At 41.6% G+C, this 17,261-nt stretch overlaps 1 protein-coding gene across 1 annotated transcript in view; it reads right to left on the reverse strand.

Moving 5' to 3' along the window:
• LAMA3 (laminin subunit alpha 3) overlaps nt 1-17,261 on the reverse strand; it is a 130,263-nt gene that overhangs the window by 83,055 nt on the left and 29,947 nt on the right. Inside the window, exons 11-22 of the mRNA XM_081919177.1 lie at nt 16,442-16,501; nt 15,242-15,280; nt 14,978-15,118; nt 14,323-14,457; nt 10,662-10,796; nt 8,846-8,983; nt 7,689-7,735; nt 6,393-6,492; nt 4,511-4,563; nt 3,260-3,365; nt 2,254-2,353; nt 1,661-1,817 (exon numbers count right to left, since the gene is read on the reverse strand). Of these exons, the coding sequence (XP_081775303.1) occupies nt 1,661-1,817; nt 2,254-2,353; nt 3,260-3,365; nt 4,511-4,563; nt 6,393-6,492; nt 7,689-7,735; nt 8,846-8,983; nt 10,662-10,796; nt 14,323-14,457; nt 14,978-15,118; nt 15,242-15,280; nt 16,442-16,501 (1,211 nt within the window). The remainder of the gene's footprint in view (nt 1-1,660; nt 1,818-2,253; nt 2,354-3,259; nt 3,366-4,510; nt 4,564-6,392; nt 6,493-7,688; nt 7,736-8,845; nt 8,984-10,661; nt 10,797-14,322; nt 14,458-14,977; nt 15,119-15,241; nt 15,281-16,441; nt 16,502-17,261) is intronic.

Consider the following 17,261-nt stretch of genomic DNA (forward strand, 5'->3'; position numbering starts at 1 on the left):
TTAAAAACCTCCAAGGTAGGAGAGTCCAACACCTTCCAAGCAAGTCTGGTTCACTGTTGAACAGCTTTTACTGCCAGAAAGTTATTCCTGTTGTTTATTCAGAATCTTCTTTCTTGTAACTTAAAACTACTGATTCAGGTCCTACCTTCCAGAGCAGGAGAAAACAAGATTGTTCCATCTTCCATGTCACAGCCCTTTAGATATTTGAAGATGGCTATCATATCTCCTCTCAGCCTCCTCTTCTCCAGGCTAAACATGCCCAACTCCCTCAACTGTTCCTCATAAGGCTTGGTTTCTAGACCCTTAATCATCTTGGTTACTCTCCTCTACACGTTCTAGCTTGTCAATATCCTTAAACTGTGGTGCACAGAATTGGGCACAGCACTCCTGGTATGGTCTGACCAAAGCAGAATAAGAGTGGTACTATGACTTCCCTTGATTGGAACACTATACTTCTGTTGATGCAGCCTGGAATAGCATTAGCTTTTTTCTGCTGCTGCTGCTGCTGCTACATCACACTTTTGACTGATGTTAAGACCCCTAGATCCTTTTCACATGTATCACCAGCAAGCCGGGTGTCCCCAATCTTATATTTGTGCAGGTGGTTCTTCCTGCCTAAGTATCGAATCTGACATTTGTCCCTATTGAAATTCATTTGGGCCCAGTTCTCCAATCTGTTAATGTCATCTGGAATCTTGATTCTGTCTTCTGCAGCATTAGCTATCCCTCCCAGTTTGGTATCATCCCCTGAATTCCTTCATCTAAGTCATGTATAATTGAACAACAATGGGTCCAGGAGAGAACCCTGTGGCACCCAACTTGTTACTTTTTCCCATGATAATAAGGAACATGAGTGAGCACTCTTTGGGTTCAGCCAGTCAACGAGCTACAAATCCTCCTAACAGTTACCTCATCCAGCCCACATACTGGCCTGACAGTATAAGGCAGCTTCCTATGTTCCTACTCAATTGTAACAAGCTTAGGGCAAGTCTAAAAATATTCACTTCTGCCTCACAACTCCAGCTATTACACCTAGGAAAACTTGCTATATGGGTCATCTCAATCACATGGAGAGTTTCTACAACTACAGTGGATTTCCTGGAAGCATCTGTCCCTGGTGTGGATATATCTCCAAGTGACTGGAAGGAATCACATGGCAGACTGGAGCCAGTGGTGGTGTAGTGGTTAGAGTGTTGGACCAGGACCTGGGAGACCAGGGTTCGATTCTCCACTTGGCCATGAACTCACTGGGTGACCTTGGTGGCCAGTCACAACCCCTCAGCCTAACCTACTTTACTGGGTTGTTGTGAGAATTAAATGAACTATGTAAGCCACCTGGAGCCCCACAGAGACAAAGTTGAGCTATAAATTCAACAAATAAATAAAAATAATAAACTGCTGCAGAAAATGCAAGAGAGCATGTTGAGTCACCACTTAGAAGATCTCCCCACAGAGAAAGGGTAAATGCATAAAGCAGGCTTTGCTGAAGAATGTTTCCTTCACACCCATTATAAACTTTTAAAAAAGAAAATAAGTTTAAGTATATGTGGGATTAACTTCTTCTGGCCTCTTCTATAATCCAGCAGGACCAAGGAAATTAACTCACATCTTCTTCCCAAGGTTATTTCACAAAGTAAAATCTGAACAGTTAAATACATACTTGTACTGAGGACATCTGTGCATAACCTCGCCAGCTAAAGCCAGGAAATTCTTGAAGATCATAACCAAACCGGATTCCTCTTCCATTAGGAGATGTACCATCTTCAACTTCAAACTTCATGTGATGTAAATCAGGTAAGTAGTAGTCCTTTTCAGGCCTTTCATAAATACAAAAATGAAATGGCAGGCAATGCTTTTATTTTCTAAAAATGTTTCATTTGCTACATATGAAAAAGAGATATAACACTTAAGAACTGGCCTGCTGAATTAGACCATATGGCATAAGTTAAGGAGGGAGGTGGCTAAACAAATCCTCTCCATACTACTACCAAGTTGAAGTCACAAAGAGTGCCCTCGCAGAACTTGGCACCCACTGTTGAAAGTAGCTGGTTAATCCCAGATTACCAATCAAATGTTGATGAATCAGCACAAAATCTTAAGGAAGTTTTGATGCTGTATTGTGTTTTTAATATTTGATTGGAAGCCACCCAGAGTGGGTGGGGAAACCCAGCCAGATGGGCGGTGTATAAATAATAAATTATTATTATTATTGGATTTACTGGTGCCTAAGCTTCACTTTTCCATCTTACTTACTCATTGCAGGATTTTCCAACCATGTGCCTTCTGCACTGGCAATCACCTGACAGATCATCGCACACATGGCTTACGGCCCCTCCCACGTCACATTTGCACCCTGTGAGTAAAGGAAAGAACCAAACTTTTTAAGCAAAAATATATGATGCCAGAAGAAAGATTTGTAGGTTTTCTGGGATAAAGAGATGGGAAGAACACTCTCCACCTTTTCGTAAATGACTTTAGTGTCGCATTGTTTATGCTCAAGATCAATTCTCAAAAATGTATATGTATGACTTTCTGCAGTGGGCTTGCACAGCCCCAGAGTCATCACAGCAGATGCTCAACAAAGTACCTGTACAGATCCAAAGTCACCTCTCCATCTCTCACACACAATCAAGAGCTAGGAAAGAGCAGAGGAGGAAGAACTGACATTGCCCCAATTGCTATGGCTGTTTTACTGAAGGTCACTGTTGGAATGAGTCCCTGTTTCTGAAGGGAAAGGGTAGCATAAACAGAATGAGATAAGCAGGGACTCATTAAAACAGTAGTCTGTTTTCTATTTATATCCCACCTTTCCTCCAAGGTAGCTGACATAGTTCTCCGTCCTGCATTTTATCCTCACAACAACCCTGTGAAGCAGGTTAGACTGAGAGACTATGACTGGCTTGAGGTCATGAGGTGAGCTTCAAGATTGAGGGGGTCTAGAACCTTGGTCTCCCAAGTCTGGGTCGCTAACCACTACACCACACTGACTCTCAAAAACTCTGCACTGGCAACACAGTAAGTGCGCAGTAATCAGGAGTGTGAACACAGCTTAAGGCCATCATTTGAAAGAGTGATCTGTGTTGAAGGAAGCAGATATTTAATACTGAAAACTTGCCCACTGTCACTTACCAAAAATTAAACAGAAGACTCACATTGGTAAGAAGCAATAATAAAAGTTCATATGCAAATATGTTATATAGGAGTGATTTGAAGACTGTTTTTTAGAAACATGTCCTGTAGTAACTAAACCACATTTTACCTTGACATCCAAAATAATTATTGTCTTCTAGCCCATAATAACCATCTTCACAAGTATCACACGAATCTCCACAAACGTTAGGCTTGCAGTAACATTCACCATCCACCTATAAGGGGAAGGGAGTGGAGAAGCTTTCAAGTTTTCCTTTGATACATTTCTTATTTCAAAAGAGTCTTTAGTAATGACCTAAAATATGTTTAAATAGGCATGAATGGGTGGTTGTGGCATTAGGTGGGAGCTGGTTTGCAAACAAAGAGATCACGATATAGGAAAGGAAAGAAGCCAAATGTCCCACTTCTGCAGGATAGCCTTATGTGGAATTATCTCCCAGGTTCTAGTCTAGTGATGGGGTCCTTGAGCCACTGTTGGACTCCAAATCCCAGCATTCCCAGCCAGCATTGTCCTGGATAGGGATGGAGCCCAATAAAATCTGTGGGGCTCTGTTCTAATAGAAGCCTAGCGTGGGAAGTTGCTCCTGTGATTTGCCAGATTTGAAGTCAGCCAGTCACGGGTAACTTTGGCAGGGTGAGGAACTCATTCATAAAAATTAGCTAAACCTGACACCAACTTGCTAAGCAAGCTACTTGGGATACAGATATGAACATTTACATGGGAGTAGTTCCTATTTAATTCAGTATTGTATTGTATTGTATTGTATTGTATTTAGGTAGGCTATTTTTCTATAATAACAAAACTTCTTTAAGAGGCTTACAATGTAGACCAAAAATTCAAAAATAAAAATATTACAATATAAGCTAACAAATAAAACACAGCAGATCAAAATGTAGATAAAGGGATAAACAGAGAGAGGGATAAAAATGCACAGAATTAAACCAGTTTTAAAAAAGGGAGCAGAGAAATAAAATTCACTGAGGTAAAACTAGGTTGTCATCCTGTTTGCCTGGCAATGAAAAGACATTAGGGTAGGTGCTAGGTGGGTCTCTCTGGGAAAGGCATTCTACAAACTAGGGAGTCACTACTGAGAAGGCTTTTTCACACATTGTCATTTGCAGTTCCTCACCTGAAGGGGACATTCATGCATGTCACAAAGGACTCAGAAAGATGAAAAGCAAAGTTTTAAATTGGGCCTAAAACGCAAGACTTGCACCCAAGCAATAAAGAATATTGGGATGCCAAGGTCCTTCCCACCCACATTTGGGGCTGTAGACCAGTGTGAGAGTTGGTGCTTGATATGGATTTGTTCAGCCAAAAAAGTTGAATAACATATAAGTGAAAACTGAATGTTTTTACCTGCCGACACTCTCTGACTCCACTCAGTGTTCCAGATGCTTCACATTGGCACTCTGTAAAGGCAAACATATCCACCTGAAACCCATTTTCTTAGACCCTTTATATGATTGACATCTGCTGGATGAGGACTAGACAACAGGCATGCCTAAAGAAACTCTCTGCCTTTTAAATTATAAGACCAAAATCCAGAAAGACTTAGGGTTCATATAATACTCTAACTTGGAATGTCTACCTGTGGTGAGATGAACCTGTCTGCCCCCTCCAGCCCCATCTGCAGAGCAAAACTCCTGAACTAGGAGATAGCATCTGTTTGAGTGGAAGCTCCCTCTGATTTCACAATCCAGACACTTAATGAAAACAAGGCCAGGATTACACAGACAGGGAGATTCCAGTTTAAAATAAATGTGGGCTGTTCCATTTCAGGTTCATGATGGAGGAGGTACACATGAGACAGAGATATGCTCCTGGTTTTCCCCAAACACAGAAATTCTGGGGGGTAAGTATCTTGCATGTGTTCCTGCTAGGTTGACTATCTGTTATCTTCCTCAGTAATTCTCCTGGGGCTATAAAAACCTTACCATCACAACCACTCTCCAGGGAATCTTTGCTGACCTTGCCACATTCTGTTACCATGCAAGTGGAATTCAGTACTAATAATTCCTTTATCTTTTGCTAGATCGGTGGAGGCACATTACCATAAAAGTGACATGAATGTTCTTTGGGGGGGAAGCTATTTTAAGACTCCTTTCCACACAGCAAGCTGTCTAAAGTCTAGACCTATCAGATGCACTTTGGGCATTGCTGAACATTTTGAAAATGCTTGCAGTTATTGTTGTACTTATTTTCCATGTTCTGCACCTCAACGTAACTCTAGGCAGTCAATGAAAAAGGCAAGGGGAAAAAAGGAAAACTACCAACAGGAGGCTTCTTGGACAAGTAAATAAACAATTTTCTCCAAGCAAAAAGGCCTCACTCTGTGCCAAATCAATCACTAGATTGAGGGTGCAATTCTATAGCCCTTGAACCTGGGAGTTAAGTTTCATCAAACTTAAGAGAACTTACTTCTGAGTAAATATTTACAGGAATGTGCTGCAAAAGCATGCTTGCATTTGTGTATTTCTAATTTTATTTTTAAATAGCAGCTGTAGATGACCCTGATCCAGATCAATACTGTAGTGTATAGGAAAAGAGGCTTGAGCCCTTTATTCTGTGTCATTTTCACGATAATCCGGGCCCCAAAAGGCTGCTATATGAGTTTTGCAAGTGTATGTTGCCTAACTCTGCTAAATTTACATCAAGTGATTCTGCAGAACAGAATTTGGCAATGGATCATTAGGCATCTGTGTTACTAATGGGAAACAGTGGTGTTTTGGTTTTTTTTTTAAGCAACTGCAAGAATACTGGTTTGTTTGATACTCTCAGCCTGTGAGAATTGTGCTTTCACTAAAAGAGAGCACAAAACCTGCAATATACAAGGCAGCTGAATCCAAAGCCAGTGGTTTAAGACTGCACAGTGAAGGCCTTCGCAACAATGTCCACATCCATGTCAGTCCGTGAAGCCCCTTTGGAACCCCAAATGTGTACAGGTACTATCATTTTCTTAGGGTTGCTGAATAAAAGATAATAGTGGCAGGTCTGGAGGACCTGGACTGGGCTGAGAACAGGGGGAAAACCACAGGCTTTGTTTTTATAATATAACATGAGGTGTGTACAGTGCTTTTTTCATTTAAAAAAATGTTTAGAGGTACTCTCATTTTCCTACTCATAGTGAAAAAGTGCTCCTCAATGAGGCCAAACATAGATTCACAAAACGTTTAGGGGTGTGCGTACCCCTGCGTACCCCCAGAAAAAAAGCACTGGTTGAGTATCAACACAGCCTTACCTATGCATCCATACGGGTTTTCTCTGGCCAGATGCCAGTAAAGTGGTTTGCAAATGCTACAGGTTGGACCTTCTACATTTTGCAGACACCGGCAATCGTCCTAATGGACAAAGGGAATAATGCATATGTCATGACAGAGAGCTAAGGGTCTTGAGAAACTAGTATACAGCTCTGAAATACACATAGGAAATGGGAGATGGAGAACAGTTTTACAGATGGAGAATCCAGACTTAGAATTAGTAATTTGTCTGAAGATACACAATGGGAAGAATTCACCTAACGAGTTCCATCAGCAGAAGTCCTGCACAAGGGCTTCTGCTCATACAACAGGACTTTCCCCCTCTCCTTCACCTGCAGCCCCTGAAATTGGCTTGGAGAACCCCCAGAGGCAGCCTACAGGGAGAGGAGAGGGGAGATTGTTTCATCTGGCAAGCTGCAACACTTGCACTGATGGGACGTTCCACCCAATACAACCCCAATACAATGATCTGTAGCCGCTAGACTATACTAGTTTGGATCCTTGCATGGCTCAACATGTGACTGGAGGAGCTGAAGGAACCTATCCAAACTCTGAGAAAGCCCCCCCCCCCAGCCAACTCACAGTTGCATCCTTCCAACTTGCAGATGTACCCTTAGAAAATGTGTTGGATTTCTTCATGCTTTTTAAATTAATATGTTTATACAGCCCATCAATAAAGTCCACTGGACAATTTACATTAAGTTATGGATCAATAAAAAAACACATATACACACACACACAAATAAAAGATTATCAAAAGCCTGTTTGAGTGGGGAACAGTCTTACACCTCTTTCCTCAATGGAACTAATGGGACTTGAGCAGAACAGAGGCAAATTCACTACAGAACATTTCCCTATTATGTATGTATATTGTCATCAAATCTCACAAGTAATAATATTCACACATTTGATATTAGGAGATATGAGAAACATTCCATTTCTCCTACGCTTATGAACTAAGTTCCTTATCTAAAAGTCACTTACTGGAGGAGTCTCCTCCCTGGGGCTACAGTGCCTGTGAGGACAACTTGCCCCATGCCCATTAACTAGCAACGGAAAAGGGTGGAGAACCAGTCATTCAAGCCCTAGCAATGTGGCCTTGTGTTATAATTGTAGATGCCACAGTCAGGTTATTTAGCAGGATAGGTGATAATGTGTTGCCAGCTATTTGTTTCTTTCTCATATAAAGCCACTGTTATGAAAACGAAAGTTCAATGAATTATGGCCTTTGAATGACAATTCTATTATGTAATACAATTCTATTATGTAATACTTACAGAATAAGAATCCATGGTTCCTGCTGGGTCACATTCGTTGCTGTTTCCTGTTTACATTTTTAAAAATAAAAAACCCATTATTTTAAAGCTATTTATTTTCAACAATCCATATAGCACTTTTAAAGTGAATAAAGTATTCCCTGGTTATTTCACTATGCATTGAGCCTCACAATAAACACTGACAGTTTCTCTCAGATATATTCTTAATAATATTTAAATACCTCCTTTTATGTACATACTGCATAGTGTTTTATCCTCACATTGGCCCTGTAGTCAATGTTGGTCCCATTTTAGAGGTTGGAAACAGAGATGGAAAACATTAACTGAGGCCAATAACATGAGTAAGATTTCCCATTAATTTTATACATAACACTGCCCAGTCATTGGTTTTGACTGTCTTGGCCATGGCCACTGTGGGAACCTCATGACCACAGAAAAGCAGAAAGAGATGTATGTGCATGTGTCTCTCAAACTTAAGTCCAGACACATTTCATTCATGGAGGATTGAGCTATAAACAACCATTAACTCCTTTCCTGTGGCATCAGGACAACAGAATTTCTCCGATGAAGCAAGATTATAGCATTTGAAACTTCTTAATTTTAAAAGTCAAGTAAGAGGGGATGTAAAGGAAGTGTATAAAAGTATGCATGGCATAGAGCAAGTGACAAAGAATAGTTTTTCTCCCTCTCTCTTAACACTAGAAGGCGTGGACATACAATGAAGCAGAAGAATGTTGATTCAGAACAGATAAAGTACATCTTCACACAGCACATAGTGAAATGATGGAATTTGTTCCTATCAGAGGCAGCAACTTGGATGGCTTTAAAAAGGGATTTTCAAATAAATTTTATTTACTTATTTATTTAAAACATTTTTATCCCACTCTTCAGCTGAAAAATTGTTTGCAAATGTCTGAGGCAAAGTAGTATGGCTTCCTTGCCTCAGTAAACTGTCCCTCTGAAACACCAAATGACATCCTTCAGGACACCTGCCACCACCTGAGCTCTAAGATCTAAGCATCTTACAATTAGCAATGGCAGCCTAAACAAGTAATTAGCCTCACAATGAGGGCAAAACTTGTCCAACTCCCCTGATCGCATACAATTTTCTGCTTCTAAAATATCGCCATAAATAGATGTGTCTTGGTAATTATTACCTTGGCAATGAGGAAAACTGTTGGCTGCTGAGAGACATCTGTGACACTGTTGTCCTGTAAAGCCTGGTTGACACTCACACTGGCCTGTGACTGCATCACATGCGCTCTGGTAGGAGCCATGGGTCGAGCACTGACAAGCTGAACAAAGGTGTTAATTTTATAAGGACACCAGGTTTCATATTACTACACACATACATATACACACACATGGATAAAAGTTTGGAGACATGCTCTGGCAAGCAGCTGCTTCTTTGTGGATTGATACATTCCATGCTTCTCCTTTTGGAGAGAGATATGTAACTTGGGGTCAGAGGTCTTATTCATCCTCCTTCTCCTCATGTAGCCCCTAGCTATGTAGGCAATCTCTCTGAGGACACCAAGCCAGAGAGCAGAGGCTCCCTCAAGCCATATTTTCCTCTAGTCTTCATGCCTCCATTCAAGCACTTTGGGCCTTGAGCAAAAAACAAAAGGCCTCACAAGTTGGTGGAATTCTACAAATATAACACACTGAAATCATCAGCTTCTGAAGTCCACCTACTCAAATGCTTTCAAATCTTGCAAAAATTTTGATGCGAAAAGTTAATTTTCACAAAAAGTATCAAGATGCAGCTAGTTCTATATTGAACAATACAGTGCTGCTGAAATCTGCAATTTTGAACACAGGCCTCTCCCTCTCGCTCTCTCTCTCTCCCCACTCCCAGTTAATCTGAGGACAGGAGTTGTTTGAAGCAAAGAGCATGGAAAACATGTTCTCTGCTTACTGTGTAGGTTGTCAGGAATTCTGTCAGCTGCACAGCTACTATACTGTTCTTAGTTATGCAGCCTTTGCCAAGTTGGTGCCCTCTGGATGTTTATTATATTATTATCTACATTTCTATCCTTCCCTTCCTCTCAAAACAGCACTGGCAGCCAACAACAAAGCAGCAGAATGGTGCAATAAAAATCAATAAATTAAAACTTCAAGGACATCTAAAAACATTTTAAGACAGTCACATATCCTCACACCTCATCATCATTTCAAGGTTGCCAGGAACAGTCTCTTTCAGTCATCAAATGCCTGGGTGAACAGGAATGTTTTTTAATTCCTCCTAAACGCTGATAATGAGGTAGGAAGACACACTTCATCAGAGAGGGCATTCTACAACCAATGAACTGCCAATGAGAAGGCCCAAGCAGGGGTCAGGGCCAACCAAGCATACTGGCTGGGACTAATGGCAACAGTAGTTCATGACATCTTTGAGGGCAGCAGGCTGGGGAAGGGTAAGTGAGCATCACCTTCAGAAAGTCACAAAGATGTGCATTCTACCCAAGCTAAAGTTGCTGGGCACACAAACAAAACGTTTGCAATATATTGAGCCAGTCTGCTGGTCCTTATGCAATCGAGGGTCAATTTACACCTGAAATTTGTCACGTAGCTTCCCCTTGTGCAGCTGGTTTTTTAACAAATAAAAAGCTGGTGCAACAGTGGGAGGGTGACCAAGATCAGCATCATGGCACAGGGGCAATAATCCTTTGCCTCCAGTCAAAATGCTCCTCCCACCCACATGCCTGTTAGAAGCAGTTTAGTCCTAAGTGGCAGCTGCTTTCTAGAGGTAGGGGTAGGGAAACGTTTTTGGCTCCATGGGCCAAATCCCTTATCAGAACTTAGCATCACAAGCTGAATTTGACAGGTGGGCAGGGCAACCCACCTGTCAATCACATGACATCATTTTTCTTAAATACATCTAGTAGACTAAAACAGTTTTGCTTCCGTGTATAGTAATACGTTGTTAAATCAAAGTTCATATCTGAGAAAGAAACTTGATTGGTTACTTACGCAAACAATTGGGATAGCTATAGTAGCCAGGAGCACACTGGCTGCATTTTGGCCCAGCATAGTTTGTATAGCAATGACAATGTCCCAAAGAGCCACATGTGTTGCTCACAGACCCAGATGTATCACAGTTGCATTCTGTAAGGGGGGAGAGAATAAGAAACCATGACATTGTTGTTTGTTAGTTCTCTTTAAGTTAGAGCCTGTGGGCACATTTGGAAATCTAAAAGATTGTTGTGGGCACCACAGAATGCTGATTTCATAGAAGGCAAACTGGTGGTGCTCAGAACCCCCCCCCAAAAAAAACCACTTATACCAGCTAAAGCAGGCAACCTCCCTGCCTTTAAGAAGCTAGCAACCCCTCCAAAACAAAAATTATTTGAAAAAACATTGAGAGGGACAGGTAGTTTTGGATGGTACCTAGAAGAATGTCTTGGGGTTCTGTGGTGCTCACAGGTGCTACACTGGGGACCCCAGATTTTAATCATAATTTTTATCCCCCAAAAGCAAATGTCAAGAGATAGCAGTAAAAATCCTAATGTTAGGAGGAGGGAGGGAGGGAAGGACCATCAGCGAAAGGAAAAAAATTATGTTCTTCTTGGCACATCAATATTTAAAATTGTGTCAACATTTATTTAAAAAATAATAATTCAACTAATTTCAAGCTGCAAACCCTGAAGTTTTCCAGTGGACACCAATGCACCATAAGCATTGCCTTTTTGTCTATAAAGTTAGAGAGATGGCTCTAGCATTAGGCAGAATGAGGTGGCTACCTCAGGAGGATGATTTTGCATGTTATGAAAGAGCAATAAATTATTGGCTATTTAATTTAGTGTTGTCACATTTTCACTGACAGGGAGGGGAAGAGGTGGCCATGGGATATTCTGCCTCAGGCATGAAAACGACTTGACCTGGCTTTGGTACTATGAACCTTGACTTGGGAAGGTGGGTGCAGAAGGCAACATGTGCTGCTCTCCCTTAGGCAGCAAAAGGTATGCGGTCCACTTTATAACTGACATGTCTGAGGACCATGCAGGATGAAATGAAGCTATCCTTAGTTAAGTGTTTGTGGTATTGCTAGATGATACCCTTATAGTACTAATTCCCTGAGCCTAGCAGCCGGTTACTAAATATGCCTTAATTTTTTGCAATGTCAGCTATTAGCATAACCATCTGACGTTCTGTGAGCATTTTAAAAATGCTGATCAGTCTAAACTCTGCAAAAGCAAACTGACAGATTAATGGCTGCTTAGAGCCAAAAGTAATGCATTTATTATGCATACGCATTGGCTTGTGGTACATTATGAGATTTAACAAACTACTGTTGCTACTTCACTTCACTTTTTTAAAAGTTCTTTATGCACCTCCAGCTGTGAGCTACTATCTGAAGACGGCCAGAGGGAGGGCAGGAATGCAAAGTAGATGCCTCTTAAGATACATTGTAACCTAATCCCCTTTTAAATATATCAGAATCATTATTGAATTTGGCTTCAATATGGAATTTAGTTCAGATTTCTCAGCTCCATCTTGAACATGACTGTGGCAAATTATCTGGGCCGTTATTATACTGTATGGTGAATTCTGATGTTCTAAGCCTCATTAGGTCCTCATGGATAATTACTTAGCTGGAGGCTTTTGCTGCAAAAAAGGGTGCCCTCAAAATCACATACTGGCCTAATTCAGGCATAAGGCTAAGCCCAGCCATGCATTGGCGTAAGGAAGTAAATATGAAAGCTCCCAGTGAGAAGATCATAGGCCCTCCAGTCCCAATTGCTGTTGTGTTGCTGTCCAAACCTGGTATTGTGATTTTCTAGCCCCCAAATAAACCATAGAACAAACCTTTTGCTAAACCTTTTGCTAAACCGTGGGCCAAGGTTTTGACAAAGTGCTAAACCAAACCATAGCTTAGCACACAGCAATGTGTGCAGGAGCAAAAGTAGAGGAAGTGGTCACGATCTTCTTATTGCAGGTTTTCTTAACATTATGTGCAAATGGGATCACTGATTAGTTCCATGTAACAGAAAACATTCCCCTCCCCACCCCCACTCCCCAGTATTTCAGGTGCTTTAGTAAGGGCTCTTGCACTGTCAAATCAGTTTTTTGAGCATTTTGAAATAAAAATGGCTCCACTTAAATCAATATAATGGAGAGTCTTTCATCAATTTTAATGGCTATGGATTTAATGTCTCCCACATAAATCTCAACTCTTATATTTTGGGATTTTAACATTTCCCTTCCGATCTATTTAGCTTTCATAAGATGTTTTCCTTTCTTTGGCTGCCTTTTGTGAGCCCCTCTCACCTGGGCCTCATGTCAACTTTTTAAAGCTCAACATGTCAACCAAGCCAATTTGAGGTACATTTTCTTAACAAAGCTATGAACTGACTCATTTCCAATGAAACATTCTTCCATGCCAACTGAAGGATATAAGTTATGGTTTTCATTAAATCATTTGTATGTCTTCCCGGTCCAGCAATATCAAACTCTTTTGCTGTGTCGTCTCAATCCAGCATTTTGCAATAAGTGGAGAACTTTTTCAAAGTTCATAATATTTTCCATTGTCACATTCAGGAAGGGGCAAGCATTCTGCACTCCTGTGAACATAGTGCTGTTTATATTTTATTTTGCCTTTATTTTCCATCACTTTCCAATTACTGGGTCATGTGATAAGAAGAAACTGTCACGCAGTCATGTGACACATTGCATCTTGACACCGCAACACATAATGTATGGGGAGGAATTATAGTACAGTAATTGCTTAGCGAGATGCGGGTGGTGCTGTGGTCTAAACTACTGAGCCTCTTGGGCTTGCGGGTCAGAAGGTTGGCAGTTTGAATCCCCGCAACTGGTTGAGCTCCCGTTGCTCTGTCCCAGCTCCTGCCAACCTAGCAGTTCGAAAGCACGCCAGTGCAGGTAGATAAATAGGTAACGCTACAGTGGGAAGGTAAACGGTTTTTCCATGAGCTCTGGTTTCCATCACCGTGTTCCATTGCAACAGAAGCAGTTTAGTCATGCTGGCCACATGACCCAGAAAGCTGTCTGTGGACAAACCGGCTCCCTTGGCCTGAAAGCAAGATGAGCGCCGCAACACCATAGTCGCCTTTGACTGGACTTTACCATCCAGGGGTCCTTAGCCTTACAGTACTGAGGCACAACACATGCTTTGCAGTTTCAGGTGCAACTCCTAGCCTCTTTAGTTACAGGGTCTTAGCTGACATGCTGGGGGAAACCTTGACTGAGACCCTGGAGTGTGGCTGCCAATGAGAGTGGATAGCACCTAACAATGCAGTCCTATACAACTCTATTCAAAAGTAAGCCCCATTGAGTAAGCCCCACTGAATTCAGTGGGACTTACTCCCAGGTGTGTATAGGATTGCAGCCTAAAGGACCCACTGCTTTACTCAGTGTAAGGCTGTTTTAATATCTTAATATGCTTCCCTCCGAATTCTCAAACCATAAGGATGCAGCCTAGAGGGTTTTCCCATCTCTCTTTCCCCCCACCCCCAGCCAACATGTCATTTTATAGAACACTGGGACAGCCTTCAGCTCTTTCAACAAATTTAAATCAGCAATCCAAAAGGAACACACGACTGTACGCATTTTCAAGTTTGATGTCCCCCTGACCAGATCAATGCATTTAGATTTATTTATTTGTTTATTTTACCTTGACAGAAGGGGAAGGAATAGTATCCAGGCTGGCAGGCGTTGCACTGAAAGCCATCTACGCCAACACGGCAAAGGCATCTTCCAAGGAAGTCACATATTTCAGGGAGGGTGCCAGCTAAATTGCACTCACACACTGCCAGGGGAAGACAGGGCACTTTCAGAAGTGCTTCTGATAGAAGCAACACACTTCACACACGTCAGAAGCTAAATTACCTCCAGGATTGTAGTGAAAATTATCACCCCTCCCACCATTTGCTAGTTCACAGTTTGACATGCAGGTCATAAAATAGTTGATTCTAAAGAAAGCTAATTATTTATGCCACTGTGGAAATCCGATTAACTTGAACTGCACTGAACACTCACAAGTTCCATAACTAGGTCAACATGCTCCTTCCCCAAGCCTGTTGGAAGTGATATTTATTTTTTCTTCATTGTTTAAATTTTTTAAGACAGATATGGAACATGTGGCCTTCCCGAGGTTGTTAGACTCCAACTCCCATCATCCCCAGGCAGCATGGCCAAGGATCAGAGATTATGGGCAACATCGGGGGGACCGCAGATCCCCTATCTGTGATCTAATAGGTTTCCAAGGTGGCTAACAAAAACGCAACACAAATACTGTATAAAAATAAGCCAAAACTATGATTACTTACTTTGACAGAAAGGGTAATGGAAATAGCCTACAGCACAGCTATCACAGGCAATTCCTTGAAATCCTTCACGGCATTGGCACTGTCCTGTTTGTCTGTCGCATTCACGATCACCTAATGCACCTGAGCCATGGCACTGGCAAGCTAGGGACATTTTTAACAAGTTAATAGTCTTGAAATTCAAACGTATTTGGATGGGGGGGGGGTTAAAATTGCATTGCATTTGATTTTGGCATCTGTCAGCAGAATCAGAATCGTAGAACTTACATTGACAACGTGGCCCAAAAAATCCTGGCTTGCAGCCTCCTAATGCAGAAAGACAGAATGACGCCGTGGAATTAATAGAACAAGCAAAGGAAACCCTCAAATGTAGCAAATCTATTAGTTGCTAAAGAACGTTATTAAAGGATAAGCCCCGCCTTGCTGATTTCCAGCTGCAGGAACTGAGGAAGCCAGGAAGCTCTAAGTAAAAGATTTTTCTCTTCTTTTTTAAAAAGTAGTATTTATTAAGCTTTTAAAACAGTTCCAAATGTTGGCATTGTTCAAATGTAAGAAGCTATGCACAGTGTTGTTTATTCTGATTGGTAGTGGCTCTCCAGCATCTCAGGCAGAGATCTTTCACATCACCCTGCTACCTGACTCTTTTTTAATGGAAATGTCAGGGATTGAACCTGGGACTTTTTGCATGCAAAACATGGGTTACTTCTCTCAACGGAGAATGAAGTGAATCATTGTGATGCACTGTCTGCCTTTGGTCATGTCCACACCATACATTTAAAGCACTCTTATACCATTTTGACAGCCATGGTTTTCTCCAATGAAATCCAGGGACTGGAGCTTGTTAAGGGGGCTGGGAATTGTAGCTCTCTGTGGAATCCTCTAACAACCCTCAACACCCTTATAAACTAGGATTCTTTGGAGGAATCCTTTAAAAACATGCATTACTCAAAGTAAGCCCCACTGGGCTTAAGTGACAAGGCCCCACTGAGCTCAAGGCCTCAAGCCTATGCATACTTACTTGGGATTATACTCCTGAGTAAGTATAAGATTGAGGCGTTGAAGCCTCTTTCTCTCATCCCAGCACAGAAGTCAAGCAAGCTGCCAGAGGACGGACAGAGCAATCAGTCCCTCTCTGGGCAGTGTGCGGAATGGAAAAGAAGAATGAGGCAAAGAGAAAGGAGAATAGTGGGTGGCATAAAGAGAGGGAGAAAATGAGGTGGCAGTAAGAGAGAAAAAGGACACCAACGAAAGGAGGAAGGCACTCACAGGTTTTAATCCAAAGAGGAAGCACATTCATACTAACAATTTCTGAACACCAACATGCAAACCAGCCTCAGAAAGAAAAACTCATATGCTACTTGAGCAAACCCACCCTCAGATTAACTATATTTATCGGGATTGTGCCCATGATGGATACTGGGTCATTAAATTATAAAAATGCAAACACAACAGAAAAAGATCACTTGCCAGCTATATGACCAGCTGAAGGGTCTTCTGGACTTGGAGTAACAGGATAAACAGGATTCCCTTTCAAGAGGGGAGGAAAAGAAGACGATTTTCAGAAAATACCTAGTACATTTTACTTACTTACTACATTTATACATCACTCTTCTACCCAAAGCACTCAATGTGCTTCACAGTTTAAAACAATTACTTATAATTTCATAAATATGATACAATGGCTCAGGATCGCATTATCTCAAGGACCACCTGTCCCCATATGAATTGACCCAGACCCTGTGATCATCATAAAGCCCTTCTTCGTGGGCCTCTTCTACAAGAGGTCCGGAGGATGGCAACATGAGAGTGGGCCTTTTCTGCAGTGGCTCCCCATTTGTGGAATGCTCTCCCCAGGGACATTCAGCTGACACCTTCATTATGCTGCATCTTTAGGTGCCAGGGAAAAACTTTCCTCTTCAACCAGGCTTTTGGCTGATTAACATTCTATGACCTTTTAAATGTGTTCGGGGTGGCGGTTATGGGTTTATTTTGTCCTTGTCCTTGTTCTTATTATGAATTTTGTGTTGTGAATCACCCTGTGACCTTTGGGTGAAGGGCGGTATACAAATTTAATACAACAATAATAAAATGAATCATGACAATTACTTGAGACAATTCCAGAAGACGTGGGGGAGGGATGTGAGTTGGTGCATCCTGGCTGGCAGAGAGTTTCTCACTGTGTCTCACCCCTTCCTCTAATACACCGTATTTTTCGCTCCATAAGACACACTTTTTCCCTCCTAAAAAGTAAGGGGAAATGTGTGTGTATCTTATGGAGCGAATGCAG

Source organism: Podarcis melisellensis, assembly GCF_964234715.1.
Source record: "Podarcis melisellensis genome assembly, chromosome: 7".
Classification (NCBI taxonomy): domain Eukaryota; kingdom Metazoa; phylum Chordata; class Lepidosauria; order Squamata; family Lacertidae; genus Podarcis; species Podarcis melisellensis.